Raw genomic sequence first — 22,219 nt, forward strand, 5'->3', positions numbered from 1 at the left:
TGGAGCATGGAGTAATGAAAGACAGCAAGACGCAAAAAAAAAAGCGCAACTACTGCTGCTGATGATGATGACGCAGCCTGCCCAAGCGTCACTAGTGCCCTCTGTAGACACGACAGCAACGCTAGGCCAAGCCAGGCCAAGTCAATTCGCCGAAAAAGTAAACATGGCCGTCGCTGCTTGTTTTTCGGGTTGGCTTGGGGTGCGAGTTCACAACGTATCATGCGGGAACGTGTCCCAAGCTACGACGTAACAGCGGGGTTTCTAATACATGGAAGTCTATGAGAGTCATGCTGAGACTCGACCACAAGGACGTAGCAGCCGGGAAAACGCAGCACCCGGGAACGCAACAGCGTGGTTCTACTGTAATGTATCCACTCCAGGTGACATGGCTCGACTGCCATGGGCGCTACAAAGTTTGGACACTATGTAGTGCAGCTGTCGGCTCAGGCCTGACTTTCTTTTCCAATTGAAAATGCTAACACCTGTCAGAACTACAAGTTCTACCCATGTTATTGTCATCACAGGGAAAGATCTACAGAGATATTTCAATAATATTGTACCCTCCCCCGAGAGTACAATAACCCTTTGAGGCATGAAGGGCAGTAACAACAAATCATGGCCACCACACTAACAACAAACATTTTGAACCCTTGAACCTACTGCACAATCACCAGTAAATGAGCCCCGCAGGGGGAATCTGTTAAAGCAGATGTTTGTGCGTTCTGTGCGACACTACAAACCCTGAGCACCCACACTTAGCTGTGCAGGGCATTACCATGTCTGGGGAAAAGGGGATCCCGTTGGTTGGGCCCATGCCGAGTGTTTGGACCTTTAAGACCCCTCAGCGGAGGCAACACGTCACTTTGGCCCACGCATGTCATAGACTGCACCTCCGGGCTGACCCACCCAGGGGAAATCTGCAGTCGCCTTTTCCTGTCCTCCCCACCATCTTTCACTTTCCTATCTTCCTTATAACTGTCCTGTTGTCTCCTACCTTCTTCGTTTCTTCTTTCTTTCAGGCGGCTAGGGTTAACCTTGTGTGGCAAACCAACCTGAGTTTTGTCATAATCAGTTATAGTCACGGTGTATGGCTGGCGTTGGCAGGACTTATGTTCCTGCCACATCCTCTTGTTGGGCTCCATAGTGGGTGGCTGCCACCATGGCTGAAATTCAAACATTCTTTAATGGCTATCTTGCGTCTTTTGAATGGTCGCTCTCGGAAAGGGGGCGCACGATGAGACCATAAACTTTTTCAAGAAAAATGCCATGAACTTTCCACGTTTTCACGTGTTACACAGTGGACATGCTGAAAAAACTGCGAGACTGATCTCCCCTTTCATCGTCACAAAGAGCTTAACTCAAGCAATCTGAGATGGATACAAAGTAAAAAGCTGGCTAACGGCCACTTGGCTCTTCCATTAAGACCCAGTAACACTACTCCCGACAATAAAGTTATCTCTCTCTCTCTGGCCAACGGTGATCTCCTTCTCGAACTTCTCTACAACCACCAGTATGAGAAACTATCAGAAATTACATGTTTTGGGGAAATTCTATTAACTGTGACAGAGCATCGCTCGATGAATACTGTACGAGGAGTCATTTCCGACAATGACCTGAAGCATGTAACTGAAGAACTACTAGAAGAACTAAAAGATCAGAATGTGACCAATTTGTACACCGGAATAAAATCAGATGGAACAACACAGAAATTCTCACGAAACACATCGTCCTCACATTTTCATCCAGCATTTTGCCAGACTCTGTGGAAATAGGTACATTAAGCTCCAGCTTAGCCACTACATACCAAACTCTAGATGCTGCTTTAAATGCCAACGGTACGGCCACAGCTCTCGGAGCTGCCGGGGCCAAATGACATATGTGAAGTTTGCTTCACATGAACATGACTCGAAGAATTGTGATGTCCAACCATGTCTATGTATCAACTGTAAGGGAAATCATTTTGCTTACTCACGTACATGTCCATGATGGAATAAAGAAAGAGAGATTGTCACGATCAAAGTCAAAGAAAATCTAACTTATCGAGAAGCGCGGAAGCGAATTCCAGCAAAGAAACCTCACTACAACAGTCTACAAATGGCACCACAGCAGTCTTCAGCCCCTGTCCTGGTCGCACACACTGTGCCTGGATCAGGGTCACCTGTGCCCCCGGTAGCAGTAGCTAACGATGCTCCACCGCCTGATAAACAGGGCATGCGGACCTCCAGGTCCAGCGCATCTTCAGATGCGCTGGACACTAATCAAGGCAGTCCTACACTGTCGATATCAAAGACTGGGCTCCTTAGATAGACAAAAAAGAGAAGCCCCGAATCGAAGGGGCCTGAAAACAAAACCTAACCATGGCCCAACTCACCATATATAACACAATGGCTTTCATTCACTGGAATTGCAGGCGTTTTATACATAAGTGACGTAAAAGGCATACTAGCCACATACTCACCTGTAGCCTTGTGTTTTCAAGAAACAAACTTAGGATCCAAACTTAAGGACATACACAAAAACTACACAGTTTTCCACCGTGACTGAGAGCAGGCGGATAGACTCTCTTGTGGAATTGCTATAGTTGTAAAAAATGGAATAGCATCATGAGAATATGACCTTGAAACCAAACTAGAAGCTGTAGCGGCCATCATACACACATTCAAAACAATTACGCTCTGCTGTGTCTACTTACAGCCACATCTTAATGCCACAGTGCATGAACTAGAGAATCAATTGGACCTGCTACCAGAGCCATATTTATTACTAGGTGATTTTTATGCACACTCCAGTTTTTGGGGTAGTGACCGAACTGATACTAGAGGTCAAGTTATTGAGGATTTTATATTGTATAATAACACTTGTCTTCTAAACACCGGAAAATCCACCTATTGTTCCCCAGCTCAGGGAAAATGTACTGCATAGATTTATTTTTAGTTCACCCTCTGTTTTTATGCAGGTGTCCTAGACAATCCATATGGAAGCGACCATTTACCAGTACTGATCAACCTAACATCTTCACCTGAAATCATCCTAACAAAGCCACGAAACTGGAAACTACATTTAGCTGACTGGACAATATTCGAAGAAAAGGCCAGCCTTCACAGGGTATCCTGTGATGAGCTCACTATAGATGAAATTAATGAAGCTATCACAAACTGCATTATTACAGCAGTGCACCCCTCAATCTTCTTGACTGGCAAAACAATATCATGAAGTTCGGTACACGGCAGAATGTAAAGCAGCAAAAAAGAAACAAAACAGGGCCTGGGAAATTTTTCGGAGATATCCGACACAAGAAATCTGATCATGAAGGCAAAAACCAAAGCTCGATATACTATTCATTTCAAATCCGAAAAAGTTTCTAGCTCAACTCCATCGAAAGAAATGTGGCAGAAGGTTCAACAACTAAAGGGTAGCTTTTCACCATTCACAGTCCCCCTACTTACAGCTCCCGGTGTGCAGACAACTACTATAGAAGAACAGGCAAACATCTTGGGTGAATATTTTTCTGCAATATCTAGTTCACCACACTACACAAAATCCTTCCTAAAATACAAAAAGACAGCAGAGAAACCAAGACTACCGACAAATAGCAGTACAAATGAGGCCTTCAACAATCTATTTACACTCGAAGAGCTTCATGCAGTAGTTCTGCTGGTAAACGGACTCCCGCTGGCCCGGACGAAATTCATTATCAGACGCTAGCCCTCCTCTCCGAATCAGCCATAAAAGCACTAGTACTAAGTTTCTTTAACAAAGTCTGGGTGTCCGGAAACACGCATCTGACACACAATTTTACTTTCAGGAAAACAGATAAACCAAATTGTGAACACTGTGGCCATGAGCTTACAGTAAACCACATTTTATTCTCATGCAGAAAACTTGAAAAACTAAGGAAATATTTTAGACAGTTTTGCATTGAACATAAACCATTTCACCAACCTTGCTCCTAGGCAAGAATGCACTTGTCAGTATAGCCACTGTTTTAAGCTTTTTAGAAGAATCAACGCTTTTAAACAAGCTGTGATAACCTAACAATACCTGAATACTCCACCAAGAAAACAATGTACCCCATGCTTGGCGCATGATAGCCTTAGTTGCTTATGCACCATAAAACACAAAACAACACAACCAGTAAATGAGGATATATGAACAGTTAGGCCAACAGTGAAATGGTCATTATATCATGTGCAAGAATTGTGCTGGGTAAGGCAAGATGAATTGCAAGAACTACGGGATGGTAGTGTCTAAAATTGGCCAAAACCTGTAAAGGGCTGAAGGGAAGGTCATTAGAAAGGAGCATGTAAACAAGCTGGCGTTACAAGGAAGTGAACAGCCGCTGAGTGTCTTGCTCGAGAACGGATCTTTTACTTCAACTAAGGCAGACAAGCGTAGCTTAGATGATAAATGGCAGCCTTATCAAAACGAATGGAGTACGCATCTGAAGTAGGATAGGAGGTAAGGACACTAGAAAGCTCTCACATTACAGAGGACCTTAAGAAATGCCAGAACATGCTGCTATCATATCACAAAGGTGAGATGGAACTGACAGAACTTAGAAAATTGGCAGCCAGCGTTGTTAGAAGCCATATTTATGTAATGGGAGACAAAGATAGCCAATTCGGATTGACTTGTATGAAGTAGTTGAGGAATTGTGTTCTTATAGCCAGCAGTCAAGGGACTAATTCTTAAAATGGTGGTGCAGAAAGAAAAGGTAAATTTAGCTTTTAACTAAAGGTTGAGGAAAGTTTTTCAAATTATAAGAGCATGTGGCAAAGGAGGTGAAGGCAGAAGTATGATGCTCGAAACACTTGCAACCCTGTTCTTAAAGCCCTTTATGATATCAGACTTACAATATACATGAGAATGCTAACAGTTTACTAATGCATAAAATGGGGATACCTTAGACTTGAAAAAGCTTCAGACTTATTACTTACTGTCTGTTGCCAACAGGGCATTTGGTAGGCTTATAATTAATAGAATCAGAGCAGTGTCATGTTAGTACAAGCAACTGAGGGAGTAAGGCTGTTTCCGGGAATCGCACCCAACTCTAGGACTTTTTCATGTCATCAGTCACTTTACACGGGTATGTGCAGAATGTAAAAAGTCTCTGTATATCACCTTCATAGGTTACAATAAACACTCAGCCGAAAAATCTTCAGTTATGCAGAATTGTGTAACCAGAATGTGAAGGCTACATTTCGATATGCTAGGAAGCACACCAACATCAGTCCTCATTGGAGGGTTCAAAAAATAATAGATTGCATGTGAGTGCATTTAAAACTGCTTGCATTCTTGGTATGGTGTCGACTAAAATAGCCCCTGCCTTTTTTTAACCCTCTAGGGGCATGTGTTTCAAGGAATTGTGTGTGTTACAGGTGGTGTTTTTGCTCATCTTTTTCAGAGAAAATGGGCAGAGCTTTCAGTCAGTCAGATGGTCGATGTGCGGCCGTATGTGTTTGATCCAAACACTCAGTACATTGCAAAGATCACCCTTGAAGCTGACTTTCTTGAGAAGAAAAAGTAAGTACTGAATAGAGATGTCTAGTACTGATTCCTTTATTTGGGGGGGGGGGGGGGGGGGGAGCATAACCACATTTATTGGTTTAAATATTGCGAGCATGAGTGGAAGCCGCCACCCAGGTTACGTGCAGGGACGATAAAAAGACAACGCTGCATCTACCCGGTCCATTGTTTGAATTTCTTCTCCCCACGCCTGCACCTAGGTAGTGAAAAAAAGCACACTAAAGTCATCCCTGGTACAATATTGAATGACTCAAATGTGTTTTTGTTACCACCATGGTACAAGTGCTGCGCTGTGAGGAATTGGAATAGTGGAGCGCATGGGTGCCATGCTGTCCACGTTCTCCACTGGTCTGATTTCTTTTTGTGGGATAGTGTGTAAGTAGTACAACATTCTTGGCAGTCTATAAGAAGAGGTCCATGTCGCCACGGTGGTTCAGTGGTTATGGAGCTCGGCTGCTGAACCCAAGGTCACTGGATCAAATTCAGGCTGCGGCCGCTGCTTTTCGATGGAGGTGAAAAGCAAGCTGCCCCTGTACTGTGCCATATCAGTGCACGCTAAAGGATCCCAGGTGGTCAAAATTTCCAGAGCCCTCTACTACTGTATCCCTCATTGTCTGAGTCACTTTGGGACTATAAACCTCATAAACCAAACCAAACAAGAAGTGGAACAAGAAACAAGAACGCATACTTGTCCTCCAGCAAGCAGTGTCCTTTCTGCTGCAGTCATAGCCAGAAATACTTGTTGAGGTCATTGACTGGCTTGAAATGCAATGTAGGATCCGTGACATCGCAAGTAGCTTGTGCTGTTCCCGGGTGCTACCTAGTGAAAGCAGAACATCCCAAACAAACGCACTTGTGGTGCAGTATTGAGGAAAGTGGTAACATTGCAAGCATGATCCAAAGTAACGATGGAAAGAAGAGCTATGATGGTGAAGACCTGATGGAGCGCCTGCATGATTGGTGACAGCTCTGTTGGTAGCGTGGATGTCTGCACACTGGTGGGGTTGCCTGACGGTTGCAGGTTTCGTACAGCAAGGTTTCCTATAGTAACGCTGTACTCTAGCCTTAGTTCATTGTGTTCCGAGTTGATGTGATGTATGTAGGGTTTGCACAGTGTCAATGTCCAACTCGTTTGTAGGGATCTGCAGTTTGTGTTATGAGCTCAGTAATTTAACCGAGTTTAACACGCGTGACCCATCCCTTGGCATTATTTTTTGGGGTGTCGGTTACACTGCCATAAACTCTGCAATGTACATGGTTACTCAGAAGCCTTTGGGACCAAGAGTCAGCTTTTGAGTAGTATAGTTGGGCACTTACTGCACCCGCCAGAGGTTTTAAGCTTTGGAGGATGTCCTATATGTCCTATTACACTGAATTCCCTTTAAGATGAATTTGAAGAGACGAGGAGATTTGTTTATCACAAGTTCATATTACAGAAGCACCTTTAAAGGGTGTGTTCAGATAAGAACGAAAATTGAGGTCCCATTACCATTTTTTGTTTTCAATGAAATTTTTATGTGGTGGGCAAATGTCTCGACACAAAGGAATGAACCTTAGTTTTGCAAGATATGCAGTAGATTTCTCAGAAAAAAATGTATATTTGCCATTTCAAAAAGTTGCAAGTTAGGAGCCCGGTTGCATACACACTAAACATTTCTCGTGAATTATTTTTTTAGCGAATAAGTTTACGCAACTTTTACTAATAAAAACACTAAAAAGAAAGCATTTTGATTGAATATGTATTTTATTAAAAAATTGCGAACTTTGATTCAGGAGCAGTGCGCTTCCTGAAAGTCAGTTTCAGCCCTTTATTCTGGCATGATGCTCTTAAATTTTTCCGCTGAAACTTTTTGCCTGCAATATGGAAGTTATATTCTCTGTTTCAAGCAAAAATGCAGTTGTAAGACTGTAAAATTGTTTTCCATGGCGCTTCAAAATCTGCTGAGTTTCAAAAACGTCAAAAAACGAGCAAATTTGATTTGAATTTTAAAGAAAACATCCTCTTCGATTTTTTTTTTAATTTGTCAGAATAATCCCACATGCCTCGTAATTATAGGGCGCTGAAAAAGTGTTGCATTATATTTTTTGAAATTATAAAAATAAATACAAACTCAAGCTCATCATTGAATTCCTGGGAATTTCGTGGTTATACCCTTGGAAAGCTTAACTGCGAAAAGGTAAATAAATTCAGCGCAATGGAAATGAAAGCAGATTGCCTTTCGAACAGTTTACAAAGTCCTCATCAACCCCCTGGTTTATTTTTTGCGATTACAGTGTGTTACAATTGGAGCAAATTCGCTTTTTGGCATAATTTCTTAAGAACTGCTTAACGTCGCAAACGTGTCCGCACTGTGCAAGTTCTACATTGTATACGGCGTTTTGCTATGCAATAGATTATTTATTGATAGAGAATAACTGCAGTTTTAAAATCTTTTTTGAATCTGCGCAAATAACAGGAATCTAGGGGGATCTCGCCAAAAGTGTTAAATATAGCGTTTTTGTTTGCTATGCGTTCTAACCGATGCACGACCGCTCCAGCTTCCTGTCTCCTTCGCACATACAAGGTGGCCGTGTCTGAGATAGCTACTACGGCGATGGCCATAAGCGCTACCCACGGTTAGCGAAATCTGATATCTTCAGCGCTGTCGGTGACTGCTCACTCATATGGCAGTGTGCGCGACGACGGAACTGGAAGCAATCCTCTACCTCTCGCAAGTGTCTATCTTCCCCTCTTGCAATAAACATCAGTACCTACCTTTTCCACTCTTATGCTGAAAAAATAATTGTTAGAGTGAACCCAGCAGCTGTGTTAAAAGATTCCCCGATCACAGAGCTCCCATGCCCCCAACTTAACATTGAAGGAGTAGGTGACGTTTTGCGGCATCATTCTACCTCAAAAGCCGTCTGTTTTTCTACAAGCCCTTTTTTTATTAACGGTGGCGTTCCCTGTACACCTCATATAACTCGGGGTGCTGTGGTTCTGCAGGGCACTGCCACAGTAGAAAATTTCTTCTGAGGGGAACATTATATTTTCAAAATTCAAAAAGGGTTTAACTGGCGAGGCAAGTTACAGATATGATGTCACTTTGTGTGTAGATTCTAATTCAGAAAAATCCTGTAAGACAAAAAAAAAAATAGCAGTCATTGACATCGGTATTTGCATCAAATATTGTCCAGTGCAAAACCACAAACCAGATTGCAGTCTCTTCCAATCTGCATCTGCAGTGGGGGCCACATAAAAACTGTTGCCTTCAGTCGACTGCACATACTTCCTCATCTGAAGCTTCTGGACTCCAGGCACTTTCCTTGCTACTTTCCATTCTGCCTTCTTCTTTTCATGGAAATCTGTGAGCTCACTTTGTGCAAGCTCTAGAATATAGACGTTCTTAAGCGTTCCTTGAAGTGTGTCTATGAAGCTGCATGCCGTTTGTATGGCCTCATTCGCAGGCTTTCTCAAGTTGTGGTGCGTTGCTCGATGTTTAGCTAATCCACCGACGCCGTCGCAAGCCTTCTTGCCATAACCAGTGGCTGAAAACATCCATTTTATCTCTAGGCATTCATTGTGTTGTAGCTTATGAAACCGAAATTTATTCTTGGAAGTGAGCAGGAGCTCCATCGCTTACGTAGGTTACTTTGGTATAGACTGGTGCGTTGTCCTCAAGGTGGGCTTTGATCTTCGCCAGAGCCAAGCATGCATGTGCATGTGCATGGGACATGTCGTCGGAAATAACAGCGTAGTTTGATTTTCTGACGGGGCAACCCATGTAAAAACGGTAACTTGCTTTTTTTGCCAATGGTACGCTTGTACTGCGTTGGGAAGCACAACTGTCCAGTTCTCGGCAAAATCAAAATTCAAAACAATTTTCCCTTTCTCGCAGCCACGCTTTTCTTCGTGTATAGCTTTTGCTTGTACACATCGAACATGGTTGTGAGGAATCCATTTATTTGACATCCTTTGAAATCCTCTCATGAACGATGAGGCATTGGGTTTTCTTAACAAGTTCGCCAGAGGCCCAGTTAGCTATAAGCACCTCATCCAGCTATAAGCACCTCATCCTCATCGCTGATGCCAAATTTTCCGAAAGTGAAAATTTCATCTTGAGGCCACCGGTCACGATTTTTGAGGAAGCAAGATGTAGTAGGTTCCTGGCATACGCAGAGACTCTGTACATCTTCTGGAGAGAGGGAATTTACGAGGCACAACTGATAGTTCGCGCAACACGCACGAACACACACTTGCCACTGCGGAGCACACTTCACCCATTTAGGACGCAAGGATATGAATTTTGAGTCCAGCATTGGAGGTGGGGTGAGCTATCTTGCACAGGCGGTAAAATTCTCTCAATGACCGCGTCATGAAACGTTTTACTACCCATTCTTTCTGCCCGTTCTTCTGAATTCGCACATCTTTTTTGTCGGGACTTTGTCTGGAGCAATCGAGTTCATCCGTGGTGTAATATTCTAAAACCGCGGTTATGTCATCCTGCTGTAGCTTACACCTAGTGAATCTCTCAAAAGTAGACCACATGCCTTCCTGGTCTGCCATCTTCCTCGCTTTTTGAATTATGTACCTTGTTGCCTCAGGTACTATGACCTGTACATCTTTCACAGTCAGGGCGGATGGTAGTAGTGTCAGCAGCTGGCAACGTTCTTGAAATGATGAACGTCGGTTGTAGGCAGCACGAAGGTTGCTTTCCCAGCTACTACAATTCACACACTCATCTACTGGTACAACAGAAGTCCCGGGGACATTATATGCTGCCTGTATCTCTGATCCGATTTCCCTTACCACCACTCTTGTCACCTCTCGCTGCTTTCGCTTTGCATAGGAAAGTATAAGACGCTTCTTCACAGTGCTCGGTGGTTTAAAGGGTGAAATTTCGGAAGAAAGACCGACACTGGCTTTTCCACAATTTCCTGCTCTGGGCGGAATTCTTCGCCTACTTCCATTCCGTCTCTTTGCATGTTATCTATGTCTTCCTTGTAGCGGCGGTAGCAGTTCTGACAGATTACGTCTCTTTCTTCGGGAAGAAGGACTTTTCTGAGAGCCGCAACATCGAGATCCACTACACTGCGAAAATTTCGTCCACTTTCAATTTTCTTCTTGTGTCTCTGACTAGTCAGTGCAAAACATTCGCCTCGGATAGTTCTTCATGGTGCGAAACACTCGCCTCTTTTGAAGTGTCTTCCGAATAATAGCTGTTAGCAGACACAGGTCCCAGGGCACATTTTTTTGTCAGACTTCATTGGCCATGAACCGACAACACTGTCGTTGTATAAGCCGTATGCAGTACGTATGAGCTGATGGTCCAAGCACTCTCACGGAAGAAGCTCTACAGCGTGCAGAGAAGCCTGAGTGAAAAAGCGACATCATCGAATTAGAAGCCCGATAACATCCGCTCACAGGTAGATTGGGCTACGTGTTAGGCCATAGCTGAAACAGATATGTTAAGCGTTTGGAAACGAGGTATTTTGCAACTGAGAACGATGGGATCGAGCTTAACTCCCCACGCGGCGGCGGCAAAAGGGGTGCTGTCACAGCCGGGATCGCGCCGGGGGTTATACGCCATGCGCAGCGCCTATAGGGGCGCCACTGAAAGCCGCGTAGCGGCGGCCATCGGAACCCGAGGCGGGCTTCATGCGGCAAGCGTGGCCATAGTACGCATGTACGATCTGCCTTTGTGCGCGTCTCGCGGGAACTTCCGCGGCGGCAGTGTGCACAAGGGGATAGCCCTTTATAATAGTGGACATGTGTTTGATATCACGGCCGTCTGAAACTACATCGCCTCCATATGCATCAAGTGTCTCCTGCAGACTGGCGTCGACAAGGTTATGTAAGAAGTGGAGCTCATTTAGAGTGGCCCGCTTTCATTACAACGCCACGCTAATTCGTTCATTCCTTGACCTATGAACCAATGCTCTTTCTTTGCTTAATGGTACACGCTTGCTTCGTTTACATGCAATAAATTGCTACAGCAAAGTAGTCAGCGTCGTCGAAACTGCGAGCAGTTTCATGCCGGTGCTACCGCAGGAAAAGCCAGCGAGCTTGCAAACCAGCATTCTGAGCATCAGAAAAATAGCGCATATTGGGCTCTTGTAGCAATAGTTAAGATTTTTCATGCTTGCGCTTTAACACTGCCTGTGCAGGATGGAGTTCACCTATTCCATCGTCAAAAAGGCAGATCGCTTAGATAATTTCATGGGGGTGTGAGATATCAGCAGAGGCAATATCTGAAAAGCTGCATCACAGGTTAGCCAAGAGCATATTAGATTTAAATTTTACATCCTATTTTATATTGTAGTATCATCTTCATTTCATTTGTACAGTTGAATCCCGCCACAACGAATACCGCCACAGGCACATCCTCGAAGCACAAAAAGGTGACGCGGCCCCTCCATGAAGAGTTGGACAAAGCAGTGCATGCGTGGTTTGTGGAAGCACGAGCCAGCAACGTCCCCCTGTCCGGAAGCATCGTCCAGCAGAAAGCCTTGAACTATGCATGCCTACTTGGCATTGATGATTTTAAAGCCAGCATTGGCTGGCTAAACCGTTTCAAGGCCCGCCATAACATCGTTGGAAAAGTGTTGTGCGGCGAGTCAATGTCAGCAGACGTGGACGGAGCAGCTGCTTGGAAGGCGAGTAACATGGCCGGAATTTTAAGCAACTTCGCGCCTGCAGACATTTACAACGCCGACGAGACCGGGCTATTCTACGAGATGTTGCCGGCTAGGACGCTCGACTTCAAGGGGCAGCGCTGTCACGGCGGCAAACACAGCAAAAAACGCATCACAGTGCTGCTTTGCACAAACATGGATGGCTCGGACAAGCGTCCGCCGTTAGTCATAGGCAAAAGTGCCAAGCCGCGCTGTTTTAAGGGAACTCGTAGCCTACCTGTGCAGTACAAGGCGAACAACAAGTCATGGATGACCCGCGCTATTTTCACCGAGTGGATGATGGCATTCGACCGCGACATGAAGCGGCAGGGCCGTAAAGTTTGCTTGCTTTTGGACAATTGTTCAGCGCATCACTCCGACGAAGTCAAGCTCACTAACACGGAGCTGAGGTTTTTCCCTCCCAATTGCACGTCTGTCTTACAGCCTCTCGATCAGGGCGTGATTCTTAGCCTGAAGCGCGCTTACCGCGGGAGGTTAATTCAGCGGCTGCTTTTTAACACTGAAACCGGCCGAGACACGAAGGTGGACTTGTACGTGGCACTGCAGATTATGTCTGCTGCCTGGAGCACACTGGGGCGCTCAGTAATTGTGAACTGTTTCAGGCACGCCGGATTTGCCGAAGGTCGACCCGTACACTCTGCTGGCCTAACACCAGGCGTTACAGACGACGACGAAGAGGCGTCACCGGCTCCGGGGATCGCGGCCGCCTGGAAAACGCTGGGAGAAATAGGAACCGTGCCGCCTAATCTCGAGCTCGACGAATACATCGGCGCTGACGCTTGTGTTGTTGTTCACGAAGATGTGAGTGATGAGCAGATCATAAAAGCTGCCCGGAATGATAAGGACTCTTCCGATGAAGAAGACGACGACGTACAGGAAGCGCCGGCTGCGGCAACCGCCGTACAGGTGATGGACGCTTTTGATGTCATCAGGAATTTCGTTGCTGTCCGAGACGACGATGTTGCAATGGGTTTGCTGACCGAGTGCGAAAATCGTGTGACGGCGTTGCTCGCCGTGAAGCGTAAGCAAACCAAGCTTACAGATTTTTGGCATTAAACGCCTTTGCTGCTGCTTGGGCAATTCTTTCTGCGTTTCACGTCAAATTTTTGCGATAACGAAGTTCCGCGAGAACGAATTTTTTTTCGTGCACCGTGAATTTCGTTATAGCGGGATTCTATCACCCTCGCGCCCAACTGCAGAATTACAGCGCTCCCTATAACAAGCTCTAGAACCTTTAGACTGAATATCAAATGCAGCGACATGTTATGTTTTCGTAATCTTGCCAGCCAACAGGAACACTGGCTGCATATTGGAAAATGTCTGTTCAATAACCTGCTGCAGCGGCTCAGGCTACTGAGGAAGATCGAGTTATCAGGACCGAAGTTGACCGCGCCGCCAGCGTGTGAGTGAAGGGGAAACGCAAAATGCAACCGTGTACTGTGCAATGTCAATGCACACTAAAAATTGTCTGGCTAAGCATTTCATAAATCTAATGCGTATTATATATTCCCGGCAGCGGAGGCAGCCAAGTTTAAACAAGAAGTGTTCATGGAAGGTGCAATGACAAGCAGAAAACACTGAAAACGTAGTTATCGCTCAGCCCTGCCACACGGCAAATTTAATACCTTTTCCATTGAATGACGTTCATTCAAAGTGATATTTGTTTGCTGCTACACGAGAAAATATAATGGCATTCGATGAAAACGACATTAGGTATCGAATGTGTTCGTTATTCAATGACGTTAGGGAGAACTTTTAAAACAACAACAACATGAATTTTAATTCTCCGAACTGCACTCACTATGACACTGGTCGGAGAGCATCTCAATGCACAACCGCACTGCTCCGGAAACACTGAGTGTCTCTTCTACTTGAAGGGAGCACGCGCACGCGCACCCCTTTCGCGCGCCACCCACCGACCACAACACACGCGCACACAGCCGTACCCTGCGGGGAAGAATGGGTGATTCCAGTGCTTATACGTCCAACCCCCGGTGTCAGTGGGATGGCCCAGATGTCGTGCCGGGAAGACTGCAGTAGCGGAGGCGGCACCCGGAATATTCAACATCCTCCCCGCCGAATGAGCGCTAGCTCATTAATTTCTGGCTTCCAACGGGTACAAAAGTTTAATTGGGCGTCTTACTGTAGTGCCACCTGGCAAACGGATCATGCAGGAGCGCGTTCTTCCATCTCGCCCAGGAAACACTTCCGTAATGCGACCAGTCTTCCAAGTCTGTCGAGAGTGAAAATTGTCATGAAGCAGCACTAGGTCATTAACTTGTAGGTTACTTGAGGCTGTAGGTATGGAATGATGGTAGAACCTCAGTAAACGCAGGTATTCGGCTCTCCATCGTTTCCACAGGTTTACAGTCAGGCGCTGTTGGTATTTCCAACGACGAGTGAGCTCGCTAGTGTTGGCAGCTGTGGGATGTCCTCCACTGCAGGTTGGTAAGGCGGTCAGGCGCCTACCAACTAGAAAGTGTGCCGGCGTCTGTGGCTCCGGTTCTCCTGCATCAGAGGGAACCACGGTTAGGGGTCGCGTGTTAATCACAGCTTCTATATCCTCCAGAATGGTGCAGAGCTCTTCAAAGTTCACGTAGCTACATCCAAGCACTTTCTTTAGTGCGGTTTTTACAGATCGCACCATCCGCTCCCAAAAGCCTCCCCACCAAGCTGCCTTTTCCACAATGAATTTCCATTCAATCCCTTGATGAGGCAAATAGTCTTGAATATCTGAATTGCGCGACACATTCCATAGCTTCTTCAGTTCCGCTGTAGCCCGATAAAAGGTCTTTGCATTGTCAGAGTACACCGTGCCGCAGATACCGCGTCACGCTATGAAGCGGCGAAACGCCAAGAGGAAGCTATTCGTTGAGAGGTCGCTCACAATCTCTAGGTGTATTGCTCTGGTCACTGCGCAGGTCAGGAGCAAGATATAAGACTTTTTTATCTTGCCTTCTGTCTTCGTCAAAACGGGCCCCGCAAAGTCGAGACCTGTAACTGAAAAGGGAACTGATTCTGACACCCTGTCGTGTGGCAGTGACGCTACAGCCTCTGTGGCACTCTTGCGGTCCATTTTTCTGCATACCATACAACGGCCCAAGACTTTTTTCACGATCTGACGGCCTCGTATGATCCAAAACCTTTCGCGCAGTTGGGTCAGTGTGTCCAGGAATCCCGCATGTAGCAGTCGTTTGTGAGTGCTCTGGATCAAGAGATTGACGAAAGGGTGAGACGCAGGCAGAACGACTGGATGAGCAGTCTCATAGCTGAGGTTTGAGTGCTGTAGACGCCCTTTCAGCCGCAACAGTCCGGTGTCATCCAGAAACACGTTTAAACCTCTTAAGTTCTGAGGGTCCTTGAAAGTGACAGTCTTCGTATAAAATGCTGTTTACGTCGCCAAAAGCTTCTTGCTGAACCTCCTGGAGCAAACATTTCTGCGCCTGTTGGATTTCGAGTGCGCTGAGCGGGCTCTCAAGTCGATTTTTTTTTCGATCACAGTTGTGAACAAAGCACCGCACCCAAGCTGTGACTCGTTGTAGGCGATTCAGATTGCTGAAGCGCTTAATTTCCATCACCGGCAGAGGTGCTTGTACTGAAACATGGCTGACCGCTAGTTTTTTACTCTTCCTTTCTTCGTCGGTTCTCTTGGTCGAAATATCAGCCGGCGGGTTAGGTCAGGTTGTTGGGGACCCTTCAAGCCATTTGGGCCCTTTCCATCATTTTTCACACCTCTTGAGCGCGTCTGCAGAAATTCCCTGAGTTAGGATGTCTGCTGGGTTGCTGATCCCTGGGCTGTGTCTCCAGTCGCTTGGGTTTGTTTTCTCTTGGATCTCTCTGACTCTGTTGGCTACAAAAGGTTTCCACTGAACGGCTGATCCCTTCACCCAATATAGAGCAATCATGGAATCTGTCCACAGTGTGACCTTGTCAATATTCAGTGCTAAGGATTCCTTGAGGTATGTGACCATTCGAGCGCCGATCAAGGCACCGAGAAGCTCTAGCCGTGGTAGGGATAGTGTCTTGAGCGGTGCCACACGAGTTTTGGCCACGACAATGGAAACCGTTGTTTTCTTGTAGCTCTCCCATCTCAGGTATGCAACTGCTCCATAGGCTTGGGGGCTTGCGTCAGTGAATATGTGAAGTTCGGTTTTGCTGTTTGGTTGGTTATCATACCGACGACAGATGGAAATATCACTGAGGTGATGCATTGAATCAATCCAGTTTCCCCATTTCTCACTCACACTTTGCGGTAGTGGCTCATCCCAATCTAAACCAAGTACCCAAAGCTCTTGAAACAGCATTTTCGCTGTTATCGTCACTGGGCTCAGGAGACCGAGTGGATCGAAGATTCTCGCTGAGGCTTGGAGCACGAAGCGTTTAGTGTTCCTGTTGACAGTAAGAAGCTCCAGCGCCGTTTTCAGGGAATACTTCAGCTCGTCGTTTCCTCTGTCCCACTCAAGCCCCAACACTCTTGCTATGGCTGAAGTCGTCGTCGCAGTGTCAGCGCAGTCATTTCCAACACCGTCAGCATCGAACTGTTGTTGTAGGAGTTCGTTGTTAGAACTCCACTTTCGCAGTTTCATTCCTGCTGAGCTCATTATTTGCTTTGCCTCCTCATAAAATTTCGTGATTGGTTTGGGGTACTCATCCGAATGCGATCAACGAGGAAATGTGTTATCTCGGCACCAGAGACTCTGTAGGAAGATACACCCAAAATAAACTACAAACGTGCCACCTGCATTAAATAGTACTGTGCTCCTATAATAGTGCAGCTAGTCATGTTTGTGAAATATGCCGAATACTATAGAAAAAAAAAACTGGCACCCATCGCTGCCAGCCAGCCTGTAGCCACCGCACCCAGCGCGGGCGGAACAGGTCGCTCCTGCTGCCGTGGTCCGTTGGCACCGAGTCGCCGACACGGCGAATTTCTTTCACCACCTTCAGAAAAGCATGCTCTATTGATCTTGAATAATAAGCGCCTAATTTGATGAAGGAATAAAAAAAAATTATCTTTACTAACGATCGCTGTTATGTAACGAGATTTTGGAAGAAGTGAGAACTGCAATACAAGCAATTTTCTGCTTTTAGCAGCTGCCGCCGGTGTGACGCAGCTCATCCAATTTCGTTCTCTAGCGCCGCTGCTAAGGCGTCGCCGAAGTTGCACCTTCCGTTTACTGTAAGGCAATAGGCATAGCGACGACTAGGGCCTAGCACACGGCCAGAGCGCCGTCGTCGGCCGATTTCGCGGGCAGCATCGTTGCGGTAAGCTCGCGGTATCCGATATGGCAAGTGTTACGAATTTGCCATATGCCTTCTTGATGAGGCCAAGCTCGGGTATTTTTCGACTGCCTTAATACGCCGAGTGAACGATATGACGAAAACGTACGAGAGTCAACGGGGTTGTAGTATGCTGCGTCATATGGCGATACTCGAAGGTTCTATAAATGCGGCGTCGGACAGTACACTAGATACTGCCTATTTTACGTGTTGCTCTTGACACTTGCTTTAGTGCACAAAGTGTACACGTTGTTGAAACTCGTACACGTTTCGCAGTTGAGCGCAGACGTGCACACCTTCGTGCCCTTTTGTAAACAAATGCCGCTAACACTGCCACTACCTTCGTAATTGATAGTCCTAATCAACAGGCTGGTTATAAGGCATGCAAGACATGAATGTGAATTTAAAGGCTGCTTTCGTTTACAGCGCAGTCATCTTTGCAACATATGGAAGGCGCACCAACATTTGCATGTCAATCGCAGTTAGCATACTTTGGAAATGGCATTAGTTTTGGTCGTGTAGCAGCGAGTCGAAAAAATGACATGAACCGGAACAAATGTCATTCGTGCGATTGCTTGCTTTCTGTGTCGAAAAACCGCGATTCATGGCCGCCGTCGCTCTCGTGAAGCGTCACTGGAAACTTGTACAAACGTGTTCCTGGCAAGGTTTTATGTCTGTTCGAAAAACCAACTACGCAGCAATTCTTCCCGGTCATCGCTAAAGGTTGACAGCGGCGTTATATCTGTTAAACCACAACCAAAGACGAAAACACGACGCGCGCGCATTGAGGCTGACATGAACAGCGCCCGACCGAGCCCGCCTACGCTTTGCTGCTTTGGCGACAGGCGGCGTTGTCGGCGTTTTGCGCATCGCGTATACGCCTGCGGAGCGACTGCAGTCGTGAGCAGCGGCATCTCATTAAAGATACCTTGAGAGCAGCAACACGCGTCTTGAATACGTACCGTATTTACTCGCATAATGATCGCACTTTTTTTTTTAAAATACTGACGCAAATTTCGGGGTGCGATCATTACGCGGGGTAAATTTTCTACAAAAAATTTTTGAGCACCGAAAACGCAAACAAGTTGCAGGTCAGACGTCTTAGGACATATATCTCGATTACAACCAAAAATAAAAGCTGAGTAAGGCTTACCTTCGCAATAAACACGCGCATTAAGCATCACATGGAGTGCACAATGCCCATTTATTTTTTTTCGTCAGTACTCTAATCAAAGTCTGAATCCTCGCCATCACTGCTGCACGACTCATCGGAAACGGCAGTGTCGTCGCTGGGAGCATCTTCACAATCCCACAGGAAGTCATCTTCCGTTCCATCCAAAGCGTTAGATATGCCTGTCTTCTTAAAACTCTTAGCTACTACCTCGTCGGGGATACTGCTCCACGCTTCTGTGATCCACGAGCACAGCATCTCCACGGATGGCCTTCTAATCTTTCCGCTCGGCGTCAAATCATGCTGGCCCATCGCCATCCACTCAGCATAAAGTCGTCGAACGTTGTCCTTGAACGGTTTGTTCAAAGACACGTCGAGAGGCTGCAGCAGCGAAGTCAGGCCGCCAGGAATGACTGCAATGTCCGTGCGCAGCTCTTTCAGCTTGGCACGCACGCTGTCCACAAGGTGACCCCTAAAACGACGTCCGCCGCCTCAGGGAAAGTCCATCCCGTCGCATAAAGCGAGTCGTCCAACCGGAGCTAGCGCGGAAATCCTTTACGGCGATTCCCAGCTTCCTGGCAGTTGTGCGCGCCTGCGTCTGTATCATTTCTAATGACATTGCACAACCATCCTTGCGCAGGTCCCTCACATATTCTAGGACCGCCTCCTCAACACGAGGGAACTTGCCCGTTTTGGGTCCACGGAAAGCCCGCCGTGTCTTGTTAGTAGCCATCAGCTTCTCACGCTGCTTCTTCCAATAGCGTATCCTCATTTCGTCCACGCCGAAATGCCTACCAGCAGCGCGGTTGCCATGCTCCAGTGCATAGTCGACAGCCTTGAGCTTGAACGCGGCGGTGTAACTGGCATACCGCCCCATGGTGAAATGGCGTAAACTGGCACAAAAACACAAAGCACGCTACGACGCTACCGAATTGCAAAATGGTGAACGCCGCAAAGCATGGAATCATGGGAACTCCAACGTTACTAGACTAGGTTGGGAACTCGTCGGAATGCATTCGCTGCGGGATGACTGCAGATCAACCACCAGGCGGCTCCATGCTCGGGGTGCGATCATTACGCGGGGAATTTAAAAAATGGAATTTTGACCTCAAAATTCAGGGGTGCGATCATTACGCGAGTGCGATCATTATGCGAGTAAATACGGTATATAGACTACCACTAAAAGTCCAAGCTCTAAAATTACGAGCTAAGGTATGCTGCGAGTCAAACATGCCCCAGTGTCATGCAAGTTTTCAAAGCAAATATGAGTTTTTGTCTTATTTGCACTAGACAGCTACACCGCTGAATATGTAGAAATATACCTAGCCTTTTCTAGGTTGAAGTTTCATAGAAGACAATAGAAGACGAGCAAATTTTAAGAAATTCCAGTGAATAAAAACTAACTTAAATTTGTATTTATTTTTATAATTTCAAACAATATAATGCAGCACTTTTTCAGCGCATTATAATTACGAGACATGTGGGATCATTCTGATAAATTAAAAAAAAACTGAGATGTTTTTTTTTTAATTCAAATTAAATTTGCTCGTTTTTTGACATTTTTGAACCTCAGCATAGTTGGAAGTGCCATGGACAACAATTTTAGTCTTACAACTACATTTTTTGCTTGAAATAGAGAATATAACCTCCATATTGCAGGCAAAAAGTTTCAGCACAAAAATTTAGGAGCATCATGCAAGAATAAAGGGCTGAAAATTGACTTTTGGGAAGCACACTGCTTCTGAATCAAAGTTTGCAATTTTTTAACAAAACACATATTACATCAAAACGCTTTATTTTTAGTGTTTTTATTTGTAAAAGTTGCGTACATTTATTCATTACAAAATAATTAACCAGAAATGTTTAGTGTGTATGCAACCAGGCTCCAAACTTGTAACTTTTTTAAATGGCAAAAACGGTGTTTTCCACCTCTAGTGAAATACGATTTTTTCCCGAGAAATCTACTGCACATCTTGCAAAACTAAGGTTCATTCCTTTATGTCAAGACATTTTCCCACTCCATAGAAAAATTTAATTGAAAACAAAAAATGGTCATGGGACCTCAATTTTTTTTCTTATCTGAACACACCCTAAAAAAGGTATTTGGGCATGCTAGGTGTATCGAAAGATGTGCTGCATGAATGCAATCCATCAAATAGCCTTCCAGAGAGAGTATAATTACTAATACAGCTTTCATTTCACTGTGTACAAAGTAAGTTAAGAACTAAGAGCATTGAATCAGCTCACATTAATATACTTGAAAATGGCATAGTTTTTTTTTTTATTTGCTCACAGTCTCATCTTTTTCCAGGATGGTCTCTTGCGTCGACTGCTATATATATATATTTTTTATTTTTGCACTCCAACTTGCTTTGAGTCCTTGGAAAGTGCCTAGCAAAGTAGTCATTCACTCTCTTATCACACTCCTCCTGCAGCATAGCTTTTACCCACTAGACAAGAAGGCACACCACACGCCTTTCCATGTACCACAGGCAAAGTGTGTGGTGCCAAGAACTGGCCATCTTGCCACTGCGACAACATCAGCTGAAAAAATGGCCGTGGAGTTTTTAAACCCAAAGTCAATGAGCGGGTGCACTTTGCGTCTGCGCTCTGGGGGGCAGTGCCCACACTATTTTAATGCCCACTTGAATGTAATGAAACAGCTGGAATAAAAGCTACACAGCTTTCTTTTTGTAGTCTGCTTTTCTTTTCAGTCTTTCTGGTTGCACCGATAGAGGTATGATTCAGTGAAATCGGATTTCGGCTTGCTTAATTTGAATTCCCGATTTATTCAGCCTCAAGACGACATCATATGCATTAAGGGGCTCTGCTTACTTTGTAATCCACATGTTTCGGATAAAATGTTAGTCTCCTTTGAGTTCAATTTATAAAGAGTCTACTGTAGTTATTTATACTTTTCTGAATTGTGTTCCACCTTGGAATAGTTCATCCCGGATATATGGAACTTAAAGGAGATAGCAAAATAGTACGGTATATGAACAATTCAATATAAGAAACATACCAACAGATGAGCTGCTCTATAACTCGTGACGCATGTATATGGTGCATCATGCTAAAGGCGTGTTTCCTGCAGCGATGTGCTGCCCGTTGGCTCACCAGCAGCCACCGCTCACCGCAGATAAGGCATTCAGCTGAAGCATTAGCTCGCGCCTGGTGCCAAAAGAGAGGTGCACTAGCACAGCCACCTTAAATGAGCGTATGCTTCGAATAGTTGGTAGGGACAGACTGGAGCGTTGAAGCTTGTGCTCCTCGCGCTTCCAGTCTCTCGCAGCGTGGCGCACGGGCCGTTGGGGTAGACATCAAAACATTTGTGGATGCTGCTTTAGGTAAAGCCACCGCTTGTCATCAGAGGTCTAATTTTTTTTCTTCTACAGTATAAATTCAATAATAGCTGATAATAATAGCCACTGGACAGAACTCGGCTTCTTTGCATGAAAGCAGCGTCTCATTGAAAATGAGCAAACCTGACCGAGCGCTACTTCCATTCATACTCGATGTTTACATCGTCAAGTGGTTTTATAGCATAGCATCTACACGGCCTGCAGG

The 22,219-nt window shown here is 45.5% G+C and overlaps 1 protein-coding gene and 1 pseudogene across 1 annotated transcript in view; one reads left to right on the top strand and one right to left on the bottom strand.

Moving 5' to 3' along the window:
- LOC146205999 (vesicle-fusing ATPase 1-like) overlaps positions 1–22,219 on the top strand; it is a 67,324-nt gene that overhangs the window by 10,875 nt on the left and 34,230 nt on the right. The window contains exon 5 of the mRNA XM_084590637.1: positions 5,405–5,523. Coding sequence (XP_084446763.1) covers positions 5,405–5,523 — 119 coding nt within the window. The remainder of the gene's footprint in view (positions 1–5,404; positions 5,524–22,219) is intronic.
- On the bottom strand, positions 8,631–10,072 carry LOC146206000 (uncharacterized; annotated as a pseudogene).

The sequence above is a fragment of the Amblyomma maculatum genome, chromosome 1, assembly GCF_055883805.1.
Source record: "Amblyomma maculatum isolate TAMU_Amacu chromosome 1, ASM5588380v1, whole genome shotgun sequence".
NCBI classification, from domain to species: domain Eukaryota; kingdom Metazoa; phylum Arthropoda; class Arachnida; order Ixodida; family Ixodidae; genus Amblyomma; species Amblyomma maculatum.